Genomic DNA, 18248 nt, shown 5'->3' with positions numbered 1-18248 from the left:
AAAAACTGACAAATGGAGTTAACAAAAAAGGAAAAGACTGTCAGATTAGACCCAACACTAACACATTACATCAGGGCTGGACTTCCTATGCATCATTTGCGGGAGGGATTGCTTGGTCATGCATTTGACTTTTCAGTCTTGCCGGCATGAATTAACATTTTGGCAGAGTTTACACTGCAATTTAAGCATCAGAGGAAAAACAATTCTGTCTCACTATAGTATTATGTCTGTGTGTTACCCTTCTTTCAGGAAGATAGCAACTTGTGAAATAGGTGTTATTCAAGTTTATAGATGTAGAAGCTGTACAGGTTCTGAGGCTATTAAAGTCAGAGCTAAGGAGCAATGCTGCTGGAATTCGAGATTTCAGATTCCAAGTTCTTTTACTACATCTGGCTATAAATGAGCTTGTTGAGGTTTTATTTAATTAAACATATAAAATAGCATTCCTTTTTCTTGCTGGCAGTCAGTTTAGCAGTGGATTTCTTGCTCCTCCTGTAAACTTGTGAGTTACCGTGAAATGTCCGTCTTAACCTCTTTTCTTGCAGCCTTGTGACTTTAAGCTACTGCTTCATACTCTTGAAGGCAAAGGCTATCCAAAATCCATAGGCTGGGCATTCAGTAAAGTTACTAGTTGAATAAACGCACTCTCAGGGTTAGATAGATATTTAAAAGACAAAGATAAACCAAACTATAGAGTGGTGGTTGATATCTAGATATTTTAAGCCTCTAAATTAATAATATTTTTTGTACAGTACATCTTAATTATTAAGTTCCTTGGTAGCACTTTGAGTCTCTTGATAAACATGTCACTTAATGAAGTAAGGGTTTTATCTTATTTTGGCTATCTGATTTTATTTTGTACCTTTGAATGACTACAGTCTGATCAGACTTTGTGGGTAAAGGAAAAAAAATCATTTGAGAGATTATAGATGTATTTTAGCACATACTAATGAATACACATATCAGTATATTCCATCACATATTAATGAGGGGTTATATTTCATTATAAAGAGCAGAACAGTGAAACAAGTAGGAAGAAATCTTGATCATAATAAAGATATGTCCAGAACCAATAAAAATCGACTATCTTCTCCAAAGTACAATAGATGGTAACCAAATGGTGGGACACAGGGTTAGGATCCAGGAAATGACTTAGGTCTCTGCTGTGCCTTATATTATGATCTTGGGTGTTTATTCCCAAGAGGGAGAAGTCTGGCTGTGATGTCCTATAGATCTAGAAGACTGCTAGTGTCTACTTTTCCACTCTATGGTGCATTCAGTGTGGATTATCATGAACTTATCACACATCCTATATATTGTTAGAAATTCTTGTGAACAATCTAACACAATCTAACCCAAAGTGGTTTCATTTATATTATACTTTTAATAAAAGAAATCTGAAGTGTATTATTTGCTTAAAAAACACATGAAGATTGTGAGACTACACATTTTTACATATAGCCCAAATTTAGCTAGCTTTACTGAAAAACATGCTCTGAAATGAAATTGATTACAACATAATATTGTGTCCTTTAAAAAACTTAAAGAATGCTTATAACTTAAATTAGAAGTTATTTCACTTCATTCTGACAGGAAAGCTTCAAGAGTCTGAATCTATTTTTAATATGAGCATTATAATCTGAAGTTGTCTGCTTTAATGCAGTATTTAAAAAGGTATTAACATAAAAACTTGGAAAAATAAAATGCATATACTCAAATAGAAGTAGAATTATGAATATAACATTTAAAATACTTTAATGTATAAAGTTACTTTAGAAACTGAATTTTATCCCTTGATGATTGTGGTCACTGTTGATATAGTGCTATGAAAAAGTTTGGCAGCTGAAGAACAGAATCTTGTCCCTTTTTAGAATGGTGTTATAGCAGACGTACAGAAAGAGTCACATTTGTCAGGGCAAAGGTTGTTAGAATTCTATTTTAAGTTATAGTTTAGAAGCTAACTGCGCCAAGCTTATTTTCTTAGTCACTAAATTATTCACATGAATCTTTTTTAGTAAATGGAGAATACCTTCAGGAGAAATAAGAATAAAAAAGAGAATATCATGCCTTGATTTAATTTTCAGTGGCTGTGGGTTTTATGACTTTCCATGCCTGGTGATTTAGTGTGCAACATCCATAACGTAGGAGCCAAGACCAGTCTCATTAGACATAGAGCGCTGGGCACTCATGAGGGGCTGCACTAGAGAGGAAATATTTTAGTGCCTCTTGCTACCGTTTTCATCAATTCTTTTTTTTTTTTTTAATTTTTTTTCAATGTTTATTTATTTTTGAGAGACAGAGAGAAACAGTGTGAGTGGGGGAAGGGCAGAGAGAGAGGGAGACACAGAATCCGAAGCAGGCTCCAGGCTCTGAACTGTCAGCACAGAGCCTGATGCAGGGCTGGAACCCACACTGTGAGATCATGACCTGAGCTGAAGTCGGATGCTTAACCAACTGAGCCACCCAAGAGCCCCTTCATCAATTCTAAGGTCCACATTTCCTCACATTTTAACATTTCTAAAACAGGAATATCTCCTATTAACAATGACTTCTTAGCATTGTGTCCTGTTCAACTGGAAGCTTCTCTGTCTCTTATAATTGATGAGATTTTAGAATTAGTGAAATGCACTAATTATGCCTTGCTTTACTAACTTTGCTCAAATTTTGTGGACTTGATAATACAAGGGCTTAAAATGTATACAGTTGATGTCCTTGTAGTGCTCAAGTACGAGAAAAGCAAATATTTCAAAGTTTCATATTTGAAAGTTTACTAGGCATCCCACTGATTAAAACCAAAAAACTTAAATTAAATCCTATTTTGAGAAGGAAGGAAAGAGGGCAGGAGAGTAGTTAGGAAAGGAGAGAAGAAAGAAAACCTTATGCAAACCTTTCATATCTGAAAATGACTCCGAAGTTTTTCTGAACCACAAGTGAGTTTTGAAGCAGTTCTTTGTCAGGAGTTTAGCATAACTACAAGTAGGGTAACAAGGGCAGGAGTGTAGGAATCACACGAAGCTGGGTCTGCAAATTCACTCTACCACTTCTAGTAGTGCGACCTTGAAAAATTTACTTAACTTTTTGGGTCTCATTTCTCTCATAAATGAAATTATGATAACCTCCTTACATGACAGTTACTTAAAAATAAAATAAGCTGTTATAAGGAACGATAGCTGTTCTTATTATCATCTTTACATTATTGTCGTGGTTATTTTTTATATGATATTAAATTCCTCCATGGAAAATTTTAACTCAGCAATCACTGATTTTGGGAGTCTACTATATACAAGGAAGAGAAACAAAAACTACAGTAATTTAGGTTTACTGGAAATGGACATTTAAGAGAGATGTTATCACACCCCTTCAGTGATTCCAGTTATACATCTTACATAAGAAGGAGGAAACTGTTAGATATGCCACATTTATATTCATTTATAAGTGGAAAGAGTTGGCTGCTCATTTATATATTTTTTATTTTTTTTATTTTTTTCAACGTTTTTTATTTATTTTTGGGACAGAGAGAGACAGAGCATGAACGGGGGAGGGGCAGAGAGAGAGGGAGACACAGAATCGGAAACAGGCTCCAGGCTCCGAGCCATCAGCCCAGAGCCCGACGCGGGGCTCGAACTCACGGACCGCGAGATCGTGACCTGGCTGAAGTCGGACGCTTAACCGACTGCGCCACCCAGGCGCCCCTCATTTATATTTTTAAAAAGAAGTGTTGCATAGGACCTGTCATTGGATAGTATATCATAATTTTCTTTTTATTCAAATCATAAACACTCACCATTACATAAACATTTATGGAACTTTTGATTTTCCATAAGATGCTTCATGGACATTTGCTGGAATAATTTCCCCTCAATCTCTCACACCCTGTCTTGTATTTTTAGCCTAATTAGTTTTTATTCAACTTTCAGATTTTGGTTCAAAGTCACATTCTCAGGAGAGCTTTCCAGGATACCCCACATTTATACTCCTTGTAGCTCCCCTTATAGCACGTCACAGTTTGTGGTTTTATGCTTGTGTATTTGACTGAAGGAAGGGACCACATGTGAATTTTCCTCACTATTGCTTTCCCAAGGCCTGAAATAGTTCCTGGAACATTTTTGCGCTAAATAAATATTTAATACATTTTCATTACACAATATCATTTATATTTGGGAGTAAAATTAGAATTTTGAAGCCAAGTAACTTGATGAGATTTGCAGAATAGAGATCTTTGCGTAAACATTTATTGAACATCCACTTCATGTGTAAATGCTATATTTCTAACCAAATGAGTTAAAAGTAAATAAAACTGAACTATCTAGGAACCAAGCTAAGGCTAGGACTTGCATTTTGGAGTCATCTCTATCCAGGCATCTGACATTTATTTGCATCTCTGTGTTCTATATCAAAGAAAATGTTTTATTTCCCACACATATGTTCTTAAGAAAAATCACCATTTGGAGACTCACTGCAAATTATCCTTGCTTTTAGTGTTGCTGGCAGACAAAACCACCTGTGCTGACTGGGTAACAGTTGCTTAAAGAATTTCCTGGACTGTTAAATTCTTCCTAAGGTTAGCTTAGGTTTCAATTTTATCCCTCCAATGGTTGTTTCTTTCAGTATTATTTCACTATAAATGTGAAAATATATACTGTGTATATGTGTGTATATTTATGAAGAGTGAGAAAAAAGGTGGTATATATGAGACGTGTAAAAAAAAAAAGAAGAGTAGAGTCTTTAAAATGTTTTTCATTGTTTGGGAAAATAAGAGCATCCTGGGACAATATTTCTGCAAAAGCAGGTAAAATAGAAGAGCCATAATTATAAAATCTAGTGTAGGTAGATATCATAGAACTCCTCCACCAGAAATCACTTTTATTAGACCTAAACTGAACTACGGAGGTAAACTGAAGTAGCGTATCATAGTCTTGAACATGGGATGAGATCTAAACTTCTTTTGGCTTACTTTGTTCCATACTCTCTTGCTGCTACAGTTTTACAAGTTTTGAACCAATCTTTTATTTAAATACTTCAAATATATAATTTTGACTATATTTCTCCTTTTCCCCCCACATTTCTCCTTAAAGGAAAATGATATAAAATGTATATTAGATCATATTTATCAATTTTATTTATTTGATAAATTATGCAGCCATCTTCCCTCTCAGCTCATTAATGGTATATAATAAATATATAGATGTACTTATTCCTCCAGATGCTTTTGAATTGGTCACATGCATTTTTTAAGTGAAAACTTTTTTCTCAACTTTTTTTAACCCTGTTTTTAAGTCTTTCCTCCAAATGGCTTGTGGTTATTTGCCCAGATGAAATTAGCTCATAAAGGATGATATCCTGTGTCACTGGGAAGTGGTCTAGCCAGTAGATGTGGCTGCCCACCAGGGACGGTAACTGAGCAGTATTTACATTGACAGCAGATTGGATTGCATGAAGAACCAGTAATTTGCTTAGTCTGCCTTATTCAATGAAGATTTAATTCAACAAACATTTATTGTTCACCCAATATGTGCCACTTCCTGTTCTTGTTACTCGAGACATGTCAGTGAACAATACGGATAAAGATCTCTGTCTACCCTCATGGAGCTTACATTTTAACTGAGAGAAGACAAGACTATGAACCTGAAAATGAGAAAATGATGTAACATATGGAGAAAGGAAAAAACGGAGCAGGGTTAGGAAGATGAGGGCTGCCTGGGGAAAGGGCAGTTGGCAGGTTTCAGATTAAGTTGGGTGGTTGGATAGGCCTGATTGAGAAGCTGCCATTTAAATAGAGACTTGACTCATGCACAGAGGACAGTGATTTGAAGGTGTTTTCATGGCCATATGAAGAAGTGATATAAATGAGGGAAGACTTTGGTTAACTTACAATTCTGCTGAGAGACAAAGGGAGTGTGCTCCTAGGGTTATTATTTTTAACACTTTCACCTTTAAAGTGTAGTATTTTATAACTTTCCTTTGAGGAACAGAAAACTGCCACTTATTTTTTTATGGAAGAAACAAACTTGATTCATAGAGTTTTTAAGTCTAAAATATATTTTCTTCATCCACGCATTCTTATAGCAAATATATCTTCTGCAATTGGTCTATAATTAGACAACAAAATAGAATTCTTCCTTAGGGATAAAAGATAAACTATAATAGGTCAAGGTTTAAATGCATTGTGGGAAAATATCTCTCAACTGTAGAATTCCTAAATATCATAGCTCCTTAAGAAGGAGTGTCTTACTCAGAAGTTTCCAACATCTGTTCCAGCAAGAAAAGTGGTGCTGATCTTTGCAAATATACCTGTAACTTGAAAACCTGGGTCAGCAAAACCAATCTAAACTGACCATTTTTTTTTGCTTTAGGATCATTATCTACCATTTATAATCTAGTCATGAAGTAGGACTGCCAGTCAGGAAAACTGATATAATGCTCTCTTCACTGTATTTATTTTCTCTTTTGAAACCATGGATACCTTCTTAGAAAAGCACCCCTTCCTTAAACTTTAGCATATGGTCCAATTTGGCCTTTCCACTAAAGAGCCTTCCTGGCATTAGAGGCCCCAAATAGAAAGATTACAGCTATATTGCTTTGAGATGCTTTTGGCCATTGTAGGAAAAGAGTCTCCTGTTTGTGCATATTTTAGGGTGAACTTAGCATATTAGGATTTATTTCATCCAAACCTAATCTTCTGTGATTATCCTCAGGTTTACACATGACTTCTGTATTTTCCTTCTTCCTTCATTTTTTAGTTTTCTTGTTGTTCAGACTTCTTTTATTTTTTACTTATTTATTTAAAAACCTTTTTTTAAGTTTATTTATTTTGATAGAGAGAAACTGCAAGTGGGGGAGGGGCAGAAAGAGAAGAGAGACTAAGAATCTCAAGCAGGCTTCGCGCTGCAGCCTGACATGGGGCTTGATCTCACGAACCATGAGATCATGACCTGAGCCAAAGTCGGATGCTTAACTGAGCCACCCAGGCACCCCTGTTCAGACTTCTTTTAAACCTGTTTTTCTCTTCTTCTATCTTTCCCTCCTTATCATTCAACAAGTATTTTTTGAGAATTTACTTTGTAATTAAGGCCCTAGGGATCAGTGGTGAACTTGAAACTTACATATAGTATTAAGGAGTGAATTCTTTAAGTTAGAAACTTACTTTAAAAATTCTTACTTTAGGGGCGCCTGGGTGGCGCAGTCGGTTAAGCGTCCGGCTTCAGCCAGGTCACGATCTCTAGGTCCGTGAGTTCGAGCCCCGCGTCAGGCTCTGGGCTGATGGCTCGGAGCCTGGAGCCTGTTTCCGATTCTGTGTCTCCCTCTCTCTCTGCCCCTCCCCCGTTCATGCTCTGTCTCTCTCTGTCCCAAAAATAAATAAAAAACGTTGAAAAAAAAAATTAAAAAAAAAAAATTCTTACTTTACTTAAAAAATACTTACTTTAAAAATGCTCATTCAGTTAAGCATCGGACTCTTGATTTTGGTTCAGGTCATGATCTCACGGTTCATGGGTTCAAGCCCCATGCATGGCTCTGTACTGGAGGCTCAGAGCCTGCTTGGGATCCTCTGTCTCCCTCTCCCTCCCTCTCTCTCCCTCTCTCTCTGCCCTTTGTGCTCTCTCTCTCAAAATGAATAAGTAAACTTTAAAGAAATAAAAATAAAAATTAGAACTAATATTCAAATATCTTTTGAGTTTATTTTTTAAAGAGTTTTATGAATTGAATAAAATATAGGAGATGATGAAACAAATTTTACAAGTCTCTCGTGTTGATTGTAAAACATGATAGAATTCACTAATTTATAAGAAGGTTTTAAGACCTGTACCGAATGAACCAATTTTCTAAAGGCATCATTTAATTTACTGAATGGTGAAATCTCAGTTATCTTCTGAATCGTTACCATATAGTCTGTTTTGTGGCCTGTGTTGTAAGCACAGCCATTTGGGACATACCTGGTTTTGAAAGCTCTCCTCAAAATCAGTCCAGCTTTCCTATTTATCACCCTCCATCTCAGCTGAATTAGGCTACTTGCTTACTAAGTACCAACATACCCAAGCTTTTCCTCCTGTGTTACACTATTCTTCCTGATTGAAATTGTCTTTTTCTGTCAATCACTGAAACTATAACTCCTCATAACTGCTTATCTCTTTTTGAAAGACGCTTTTGTTGACCCTCAGCACAAGTGGTTTCTTCTCTTATTTGCACCTTTTGCTTACGTGCCTATCATGAGCTTCCCTGGGTTTACAACAGTGTGTTTGTGAGTACCTGATAGATGATTTGTTTGTTCATTCAAAAACTGTTGACTGCCCACTCTTGCAGGTATTGTGCTCTTGGAAATACAATGATAAACAAATGAGACTTACAAGTCAAGGACCTGAGAATTTAGTAGTGATACTGAAAAGTAAAGCAGTGTGATGAGTGCTGTCAGGCACAAGATAATATGGGAATGTACAGCTCAAATGTCTAAGCCGGTCCTCAGGGGCCAGGTCGAGACAAGGTCTCCGTGAAGTCAGGAGGAGGACACCCCTTCCCTTGTAACGAGAGGGAGAGAAAGGAAAATATTAGGTAGAAGCTGGCAAATTGGTGGAGGAAAGCCAAGGAAGTTCCTGTCTGAGGTCTTCTATTTTCTTTTTGAACAAGGAAGCAAAATTATCTGCTAAGGGATGTGGAAAGAGAGCTTATTTGGAGATTGGAAAGGTATAAAGTAGCTGCTGTAGAGGAAGAGAAAAATGACAAGAGAAATTTAATGGTTACCAGGTGCTTGATTCAAATCAAAGATCATGAATAATGGAGCCTTTCTCTGAAACTATAGGCTTTTCCATAGAAACAGTCTGCAAAGCAGTTTCTGTATATGTATCACAGAGAAGGCAAATAGATGGAATAAATGAGTGAGAATTCAAGCTGCGGTCCTGCAATTTATTGGACAAGTCACTTTTCGTCACGGACCCTCCATTCCCTTCTGAACCCATGGATGGCAATTCCAACTCCCAAGGTGGAGTATCTCAATATCAAATTGATATTTTCATATATTTGAAAGCATTTTAAACTATAGATAATACATAATAGTTATGATCTTACATGTATTGTAGGTTTTAATCGGTAAAATTTCTCAGAATTTTTCAATGCTGGATAGACAAGACGAAACACATCCCCTCAATGCAAAGGATCCATTTCCAAATTAAAAAGATGTTCAAATCCAACACAAGCTCTAGATATAGCTATAGGAATAAATAGGCTTACAGTGATGTTGAAGAGAAAAAAGCTGAAAACATCTTTGAAGTGCATTTAACAAGAGGATACTTTTCTGGAAATATGAAAACACAAAGCTTTAGGTTAACAAAGGCCAACTACAAACATCCTTAGAAAGTGTGCCAATAAATTCCATATTAAAAAAATAAATAAAAATGCTGATATAGGAAATCTATGAAAGTAAATATGGAACATCATCATGGCATTTTTAACATCTCATTGTGTGGTGTAATAGAGTTTGGCTACATTTGTGTATAGGCAATAACTTTTGGGCAAAAAGGTGGATAAAGATTTTCACAAAATGAGAAGAAGTTTTATGACTCCCAAGAGATGTTAAGATTGCTTCATTCCAAAATACAGTTTGACAACCCTGGACTGAAATCAGAGACAATTATAATCTGCGTGCTTTCTTATGGTGCATTGTGTGTATGATAAATAAAACATACTTCTCTAAAAAAAAAAAGAAAGTGTATGTTTAGAATTAGTACAGTGCACTGAATGTTTTTATTATCAGGCTCTGTTTCTTTTCAGAAGATGCATAACATTTTTAAAAGGCATTCAGAAAATATTCTTTCATGCTATATTTGTTATTTTAAAAAAGTCAAACAAAACAGTACTGCTGTTTAGGAAATATGTGTACAGTAAGTACCTATTGCTCTGTACCCTTTCTTTCCATGTAAGCTGACTGAATATCCTATATGGCAAGGCTAGAAATAGAAAACACGTACAAGCTGCTTCCTATTTCTCTGTCCTATGGAAATGTCTTTACTAAGTGCACTTGATACAGGTTCTCTTTTCATTTTAGCTTCTGGGCATAATCCTCCGGAATCTAACCCTGCTCGTCTTCCAGCATGTCTAATAGTCTGAATGTTTAACATTTTTCAAGGGTAGTTGTTCATCACAGGTTCTGGATTATCTTTTCACATACCATTTCCATGCTTCTCCTTACATCCCCCTGATTAATCTAAGTTATCAGCTGACCTCTTCTTGATATAGATCCAAAAAATAAGCAGTACTCCAATCCCAAGAAGTAGCTACATGCCAAAATACATTTGATAGTATGAAACTATTGCTGCTAGAGATATCTATTTATAGTGGTTTACTGGGGAATATAATTGATGTTAAATACGACCCTTTATCAAGCTGGAGGACTGTGTTACATTTCAGCAGGTTATCTTACTTTAAAACTTTTGATCTGAGGGGCGCCTGGATGGCTCAGTAGGTTAAGTGGTTAAGCGTCTGACTCTTGGTTTCAGCTTGGGTCTGGATCTCATGGCTCATGAATGTGAGCCCCGCATTAGACTCTGCACTGACAGTGCAGAGCCTGTTTAGGATTCTCTGTCTCTCAATCTCTCTGTTTCTCTGTCTCTCTGTCTCTCTCTTTCTCTCTGCCCCTCTCTTGCTCACCATCTCTCTCTCTCTCAGAATAAATACACTTAAAAAAAATAAAACTTTTGATCTGATTTAGGGCCCACTATAAGCAAAAAAAATTATCTCCCATTACCAGATTTTATAATTTTGTTTATAAATGGGCTTTAATCTTTTAGCTTCTAGTATATTTCTGCCTGCTCTTTCTTTTCTGTTCTCTTCTGTTCTCTGTTAAGGTATTTCTTTCAGGCACTAAGTAAAGTAGACTATTGGTCATGTGAAGACAACGGTATAGTCCAGGAAGGAGACTGATTACTTTCTTTGATACTTTAAAAAATGTTTTTAAGCTTGTTTATTTATTTTGAGAGAGAGAGAGAGAGAGAGGGGATAGAACAAGTGGGAGAGGGGCAGAGAAGTGAGACAGAATCCCAAGCAGGCTCTGTACCATCAGCACAGAGCCTGATGAAGGGCTCAAAGTCACGAATTGTGAGATCATGACCTGAGCTGAGATCAAGAGTCAGATGCTTAATCAATAGCTCCACCCAGGCGCCCCTCTTTTGATACTTCTACTGAAGGAAATAAAGGGAGAAAAAAGGAAAGAGAAATGTATGTTGAAAATGGAAAATATGTATTTTTTCACAATTAGTAAACAAGTATTAAAAGACAGAGGGAGGGTAGGTTGTTACAGAATTTGTGTGTGCGTGATTAGAACTTCTAGGACTCTTATTTAGAACTCTGGTGCTGAAAAATAAGGAGGCAGGTAGTGGGGCAATGTGAGACAGTTTTTGCCCAGCCATATCCTGGATATGGGCAAGTGTAACCTTCCTACAGCAGGGTGTTCCTGAAATCTCCGATTTGGCCTCTCTGCCCTACCCCTCCCTTCACGCACACCACTGCCTATGGTTTGATGTTCCAGCAGGAAGATAGATGTTTGCTTTAGAAAATAATTTCTTCATCACAGTGTGCTCCTGAGCACCGTGATGCAAGCTTCTCTGACTTTGCTTTGTTATTTTGTGCTTGGAATGCTAATGTGGCAAGCGGGAGGTAGACGCTGGCAGCAGGAGCATCAGCTTCCTCATGCCCTTCTCTTCCCGGGCTGGGCTGTCTTCAGGTTGCTCGTTGTGCTTTGGGGCTGCCTGTTTCCCCACATGGAGTCAAGGAAAAGTTGGCAGGGGATTAGAAACGTAACGTAAATTTTTCTGGACTATTATCTTCAGTAATTTAGGCAGATTCTATAATTTCTATATAATTTATATTTAAAGTAACCTGTATTTCATGTTGTTTAATTTTGTTTCCCTCAATATTTTTAACCATTAATTTTTCTTTCAAGAGAAGTATAAGTTTCTTAATTTTGTGACAGTAATAGCTGACAGAAGTTTAATGTTATTAGAGCTACATTAAATGAATGTAGCATAATTATCTTGAGTATTTTATTACCTACCGGGTAAATTATGTAGTTTTGTTTTAATTTTTAGTTGCACAGTGCCATCTACTGGATCTGTGCTATAAAAACACCTTCATATTTTCCTTAGCTTTCCAGGTTTGGTTATAAGCTTTTAATATTTAGGTGCTTTCTGGTATTCATTACTTGCCTAAAAGAGAGACTACACAGCAGGACTTGTGTATTCAGACTTTTCTTAGTTATAGAGATACCAAAACAAAGGACATAGGCTACAAATTATAAGAATTCTTCATGTGGGATCTTTCTACATTGTACTTCATTTTTCTTGAGTATTTTTCTTTGGGGATGCGATTCAAATAGTTTAACATTGCTTTTTAAGCTAAAGACAATTCTTACTAATGACTATTTCTCAACTATTCTAATCCTACTTTGCTCTTTTAATTGCATATTTACATGCTTGTTTGTTTCGTGTATTTTCTATCCTGATCGACTGACTACCCCACCAAGGCACATCATATACCCAGCCCCTACTGTACAAATGTTACAGTTACCTGAGAGAATGACAGGAATATTGGGAAAACTGATAATATATTAATATGAGAAAACATTTTAAATTGTAGTAGTAGTACCAAAGAGTTATTGATTGATACATCTTATTATCTATTCCTTTTACTTGGAAAAATAACCCCAAGGTTTTTTGTTTGCTTTGCTTTTAAGTCACATCATTTTAACACTCAACCTTATTTCTCAGTGAGTTATATACTTTCTTGTGGCCCAGAATTGAGCATGCTATTATACATGCACAAAAAAAAAGAGAGACATTTTATTCAATTAAAGCATCCTAATTAAAATTAGTATCAGTAAAATATTTGGCATAGCCCTGGTAATCCAAAACTACAAGCAAAAGATTCAAATGTTATTCTTCCTCTTCTAACTCAGCTTCCCCATCACTTTCATGTTGTATAAGTTCATGCCACACAGGATCAGAACCAACAATACTTTTTCTATGAAAGAGGAGAACAGAAAAGAAAGAGCAGGCAGAAATATACTAGAAGCCAAAAGATTAAAGCCCATTTATAAACAAAATTATAAAATCTGGAAATAAGTTTAAAGTAAATATGATATAATGTTCTTGATAAGGAAAAAACACTTAGAGTTTTTTGGGAAACTAATTAGATTTTTTTTTTTTAAGCCATATACACTAAAGTTGAACTGAGAAGAAAAGTGAGATTAGCTATTTATGAGCTCACACAGACTACTGTACAACAGATAAGCGGACATCTGGAGAGAGCAAAGAAAATCTCTGATAGTTTTCAACATGGCCTGAGAGAGATGAAACAAGGCAGTGTAACTTAGAAACTTTGTTCTGTTGCCCCCAATGAAAATGTAAACAGTTAAAAAGCTTTTAACATTCTTTACTGTCACCTCAATTGTCTGAAGACCTTACTTACCTATCCATCATCCAGTTTCCAAAGAGTGAAAATAGAAAAAAAAATGTAAATGTATTTAACAGCCTAGATACAGTCACTACTCGACTCCAGTTTATTACTAGACATTACTTTTTGGTTCTGCAAGTTTGAATCTGCCAGGACTGGAATGCTAAGGTGTTAGCTGCGGACAGTTTCACAGTAATTTTAGGCTGGGCCTGTCTTTGGGTAAATCATATCAGTAAAAATATGGTTAATTTTCCTCTTGTTACCTCTGCTTTGTCTGGCAAATAATGGCATCATATTTCTAAAGTCTCTCAGGGAATTGATTATAGTCTTTGAACTCTCAAAATAAAAGGATGAGAGAAGTAAAGTTGGCTGGAGTGCAGGCAAATTGCAGACTTTCTCCCTGGTTTAATTCTTGAAAACATCTTCTGATCTCAGAGGTTGCAGCTGTAGAGAACAGCAACAAAATCATGCTTGATAGTTTTGATCCAGAAATAGCTATGTTGTTATTGCATTTTTGTTATCTTTCACTTCTTATTCTAATCCTCCATTCACTGTCCTGACAATTTCTGGTTGGGTCCTGTATCTTTCTGCTTGCTTTCCTTTTGTTCCCTCAGATTAGTTATTATTGCCAGCTAAAGAGGACAAACATTTGTCAGTTTTTGCCTCACAAACACAGTGTATATTAAAAAGTATTGTATGTGTCAATATTTGAATATGTATGCATTTAAGTCAAATTCCTGGGGAGGGTTTTTAAAATCTTCCATGGCTCTCAACTTTAGCCATTAGCCTGTATCAGAATATCCTGGAAGGTAGGTTCCCTCTCTTCTAGATCATTTTAACAGTGGCAGTTTACAGTAACAAGTTAGCTAATTAACATGTTTATATAAACAAATGCCTTTAGAAACTCAAACCTATCTTAAACTTATCAAACTATAATTCTCTCATTAAACACAGTCTCTTCTGAGCTGAGTGATTTTGACAGAGGAAAGGTTGTTCTGTATAGATACGACAACACCAGTTACCTTTTGTCCAACAATTTTGTGCCAGGCACAATGCTCTGTACTGCACATGTATCCATCATTTAATCCTTGTCACAATCCTACCAGTGGGGCACGAGAGCTATGCCCATGGTGTGGATCAGAAGAGACCCCATATAAGAAAATCCAATCCATTTTCTGGCTTCCTTGAGGCAAGAGGAGGGGCAGAGGCCAATGCAGAGGTAATGGGAAGTGATCCTGAATTTTTTTTTTTTTATCCTTTCCCTGATTCTTTCATGTATTATACTAAACCTGTGGTTGTTGTTATTGTTTTCTGCTATGTGTTGTGTTATTGTTTTCTGCTATGAAACCTCACAACTCATTTCTCAAACCTCAGCAGTAGATTAGTTTTCACACTGAACATCTGGACAGGGACAAACAATAAATCTCAGTTTTGTAAGTTGAGTAGAAAATGGCCTTATGACCCAGCCTCATCCGCCACCTTCTTCCTCCTCCTCAGGTCTCCATTAAAAAGCAGTCTGCTACATCTTTTTCTTTAAAGAAAAACATAGTTAACATGCCAAACCCTGTAATTTTCAAGCTTTTCTAGAAATGTTATCTTTAAAGGAGATTTATAAAAACAAGAAGAATCTTTGTGGTTTTATTCTGAAAGCCAGAAGGGCTGAAAAACAAGGCAGACTCTAATGCTGAGTTTTTCCACGTTCAAGCTGTGTAATGGTTTTTATGCATGTTTGTAGGAAGAGCAGTGGAAATATTTATTTTTTCAGTTCTGGCAACACATGACCAATGACACTGAAAGTACATTTTGTCATGGGATAAAGAAGCAGAAAAGGCAGAATCAGCGTCCTTGCCTAAATAAGTGAATATTATTGCATATTTATTCAGATAGTTGCATTTTTGAAGAAACATTTTGTATTCTTTGATGGAACTATCTAGACAAACTAGACCTGTATACAAACGAATGCTTTTAAAATCAGACCCAATTCGCTGCCTTATTTATAATCAATGAACAAACCTTGCAAAATATGTGATACAAGGTGTCCAGGACATTTTTAACATATGCTTTATTAAATATTATTGCCATCATTGTATTTTTTCTCTGTCTTCACACACTTACAGATAAATATATATACACACATATACATAAATACACAAACATACATGTGTCCTTATTAGTGAGATAAAAATACAAATTAATTTTTGTTTGGGTATGGCCTTGAATTCAGAAGGTATCAAGAGAGGCATCTTTACCTTCCTGGCAAACACTAAGAGTTAAGAGTTCCTTAGTGAATCCCTTGGAAGACTTTTCGAATTACAGTTATTGCATAGCATTCTGAAGTACCTTGAAGTCCTATACCCACCTGTCTCTTCATTTCACTTCTTCTAGACTCCCCTTTACTTGGTAAATCATGGAGAGAATGGACCAGTCAGATGCAACAGGTGCAAAGCCTACATGTGCCCCTTTATGCAGTTCATTGAAGGAGGAAGGAGGTATCAGTGTGGATTTTGCAACTGTGTGAATGATGGTAAGTGATGCCAATAAATGCTCTTAGTAAAAGCTCTTCATTAATTGAAATATATTATACTTCTTAGTTTAGGGGAAAAATATATATTAAAGCTTTTAATTACACCTGAGCTTTTCCTAACTACTGGTGAGCTCACATTCAAGAATAACTCAGAGGCATTGTGAAAGAAAAAGTCTCTCAGTTTTATCATCTATAAGCATGAGAGGTAAAATTTTATTTTGCCTCTAACTGAGCCTTTGTGGAAGGGGATTAGGAAATAAAAGGACTTACCCACTTCTGAAATGTTTCTTATAAAAATGAGAAACACAGAAACTTTATGTGGGAAACTGCAGGTGCAAATGAATGCACTTATATGAGGCTGGGAGGGGTGTAGAGCACGTTCTGATTGGTTTCCTTCCATGGAAATTATAAAGAACTTTTATTTTATCTGTGTTTATGGATGATAAGTTGGAGAGATTTTTTTTCTCTTTATTCCTCTGAATTATTCCTGAATGTGAGCTCATCAGTATTTAGGAAAACTCTGGTATAACTAAGGGCTTTAATATGTGTATAGATTTTTTTTTCCCCTTCAGTATGAATGTTGCATTGTTTAACAAGGAAAAAAAAAAACATTATTATGAAGGGCTTTTCCAGATTCTTTGTATTTTCAGTTTCATTCCAGTATGAACTAACTGATGTTGGAAAAAAAACCCCACAAACTTGGTAAAAGCAACTTAGCATTTATTATATTCATAATGTGTCTATTTTTTTTTTTAGTTTTTTTTGTGTTAAGTAAAGCACATACTCAGCCTGAAACATTCCCACATTCATTTACGTTTCTAGAGTTTTTCTAGAACCATGTAATGATTATGAGAGCATGAACTTTCTACATGTTTTCCTTTGTTCCTTGTCTTTGTAGACATGCTTCCCTGCAGATCATTAAATCTGAAGAATGTATAGTACCCTATCTGCCCAGGAGCCATGAGTCCTGTGGCTGCTGGCTACTCCCTACTGATGAGTGAGCTAAGGCACAACTTTCTGCCTATGTCATTGCATTCATGGCACCTCAGCTCCGTGAGTGTTTTCTGGTGGGAGAGCTCCTTGTTTCCCTGCCCCCTTATTACAGCCCATGGTTTTGTCCTACTTACAGGGCTAGAAAGTGGCATTGTGAGTCTCACAAAACCTTTGGTCAGTTCTTAAATGCCTTGCTATGGAGTGGAAGCATTGGTTTCTAGCCTCATCTCAAAAACTGCCATCCTCTTGGGATGTCTCTCTCCTTGCTATAACTGTGGCATCCACTCAGTGCAAGTTGGGTCTCCCTGTGAGGCCAGATTCTTTTGGTTCTCCACCCTTACTTCTCTTTCTAGGGAAGAATTTATTCCTTGTTTCATCTTGGATGAAATCTGCAACCAAGTCATTGGCTACTACTTAATGTTGGGACCTGAATTTCAGGAGCCCTGTGACAATTCATTTCCCTATACTTTAGTTTTTTGGGGAAGAGTGATGAGAAGGCAGAGACCTCTCCTGCAGCATTTGTATAAATGCCTCCACCAAAATCACCCACACCTCTGTGTCTTTATCCAAGCCCTCAACTTTCTTAGAAAGGTGATCAGAAATCTATGTGGCTTCTAGATCCAAGATCCTCAGTTTGGTGTAACACCCTGGCCTCACACCCAAAGTGTCAGCTCAGAGCACAGCCACTTCCTGGTAGAAAAACCACTCAGAATTCTTGTATCTCCCCGTAATGAATTCTCTTTCCTTGGGTATTCGCTCCTAGGAGGCTGCTATGTTCATTTTCCTATAGGGTTATTCATACTAGGCTCAAACATTTGTCCCTAAGAGGAGCCAGACTCCCATAGATTTACACTAACACCTGCATTCTTCATTTAGGTCTAAAGAAGACAGAGGTTTATGGAAGTTAGAAAGAACCCGGCAAGCTTGATCACATGGTTTCACTCTATTTCTCTTCAAAGTGTCCAGAGATGACACAGTGGGAAGCATGTAGGGTCAAAAGGCATGCAGGAGACAACTGTAGTGCATAATTTACAGTGTGACTTGAATTTTGTCTTATAAACACAACAGATAATATTAAATGCTAATGAATGTGAAATTCATTTTAAAAGGAAAAATTTCATGCGTTACATGTAGATGTGTGAATGAAACTTAACTATAGGTTACACTATGTAGAATTTATCACACCATAATTGTAAATAGCCAACATCATCTACCTCAACTAAAAGTAACAAAATAGCAGGATTAGGCCCTCATAGTTTACTTATCTCAGCTGAGACTGTTAGTTTCCCACTTCCCT

The 18248-nt window shown here is 36.4% G+C and overlaps 1 protein-coding gene across 4 annotated transcripts in view; it reads left to right on the top strand.

Annotated features, from left to right (window-relative positions):
• The window catches only part of SEC24D (SEC24 homolog D, COPII coat complex component), a 110148-nt gene that overhangs the window by 49226 nt on the left and 42674 nt on the right, over positions 1-18248 (top strand). For all 4 annotated transcript variants that reach the window (XM_049631092.1, XM_049631089.1, XM_049631090.1 and 1 more), the window contains exon 9: positions 15820-15958. In XM_049631092.1, coding sequence (XP_049487049.1) covers positions 15820-15958 — 139 coding nt within the window. The remainder of the gene's footprint in view (positions 1-15819; positions 15959-18248) is intronic.

The sequence above is a fragment of the Panthera uncia genome, chromosome B1 (genome assembly GCF_023721935.1).
Source record: "Panthera uncia isolate 11264 chromosome B1, Puncia_PCG_1.0, whole genome shotgun sequence".
In the NCBI taxonomy this organism is placed as follows: domain Eukaryota; kingdom Metazoa; phylum Chordata; class Mammalia; order Carnivora; family Felidae; genus Panthera; species Panthera uncia.
The sequence above is the reverse complement of the archived record's forward strand: the minus strand, read 5'-3'. Positions and strand labels throughout refer to the sequence as shown.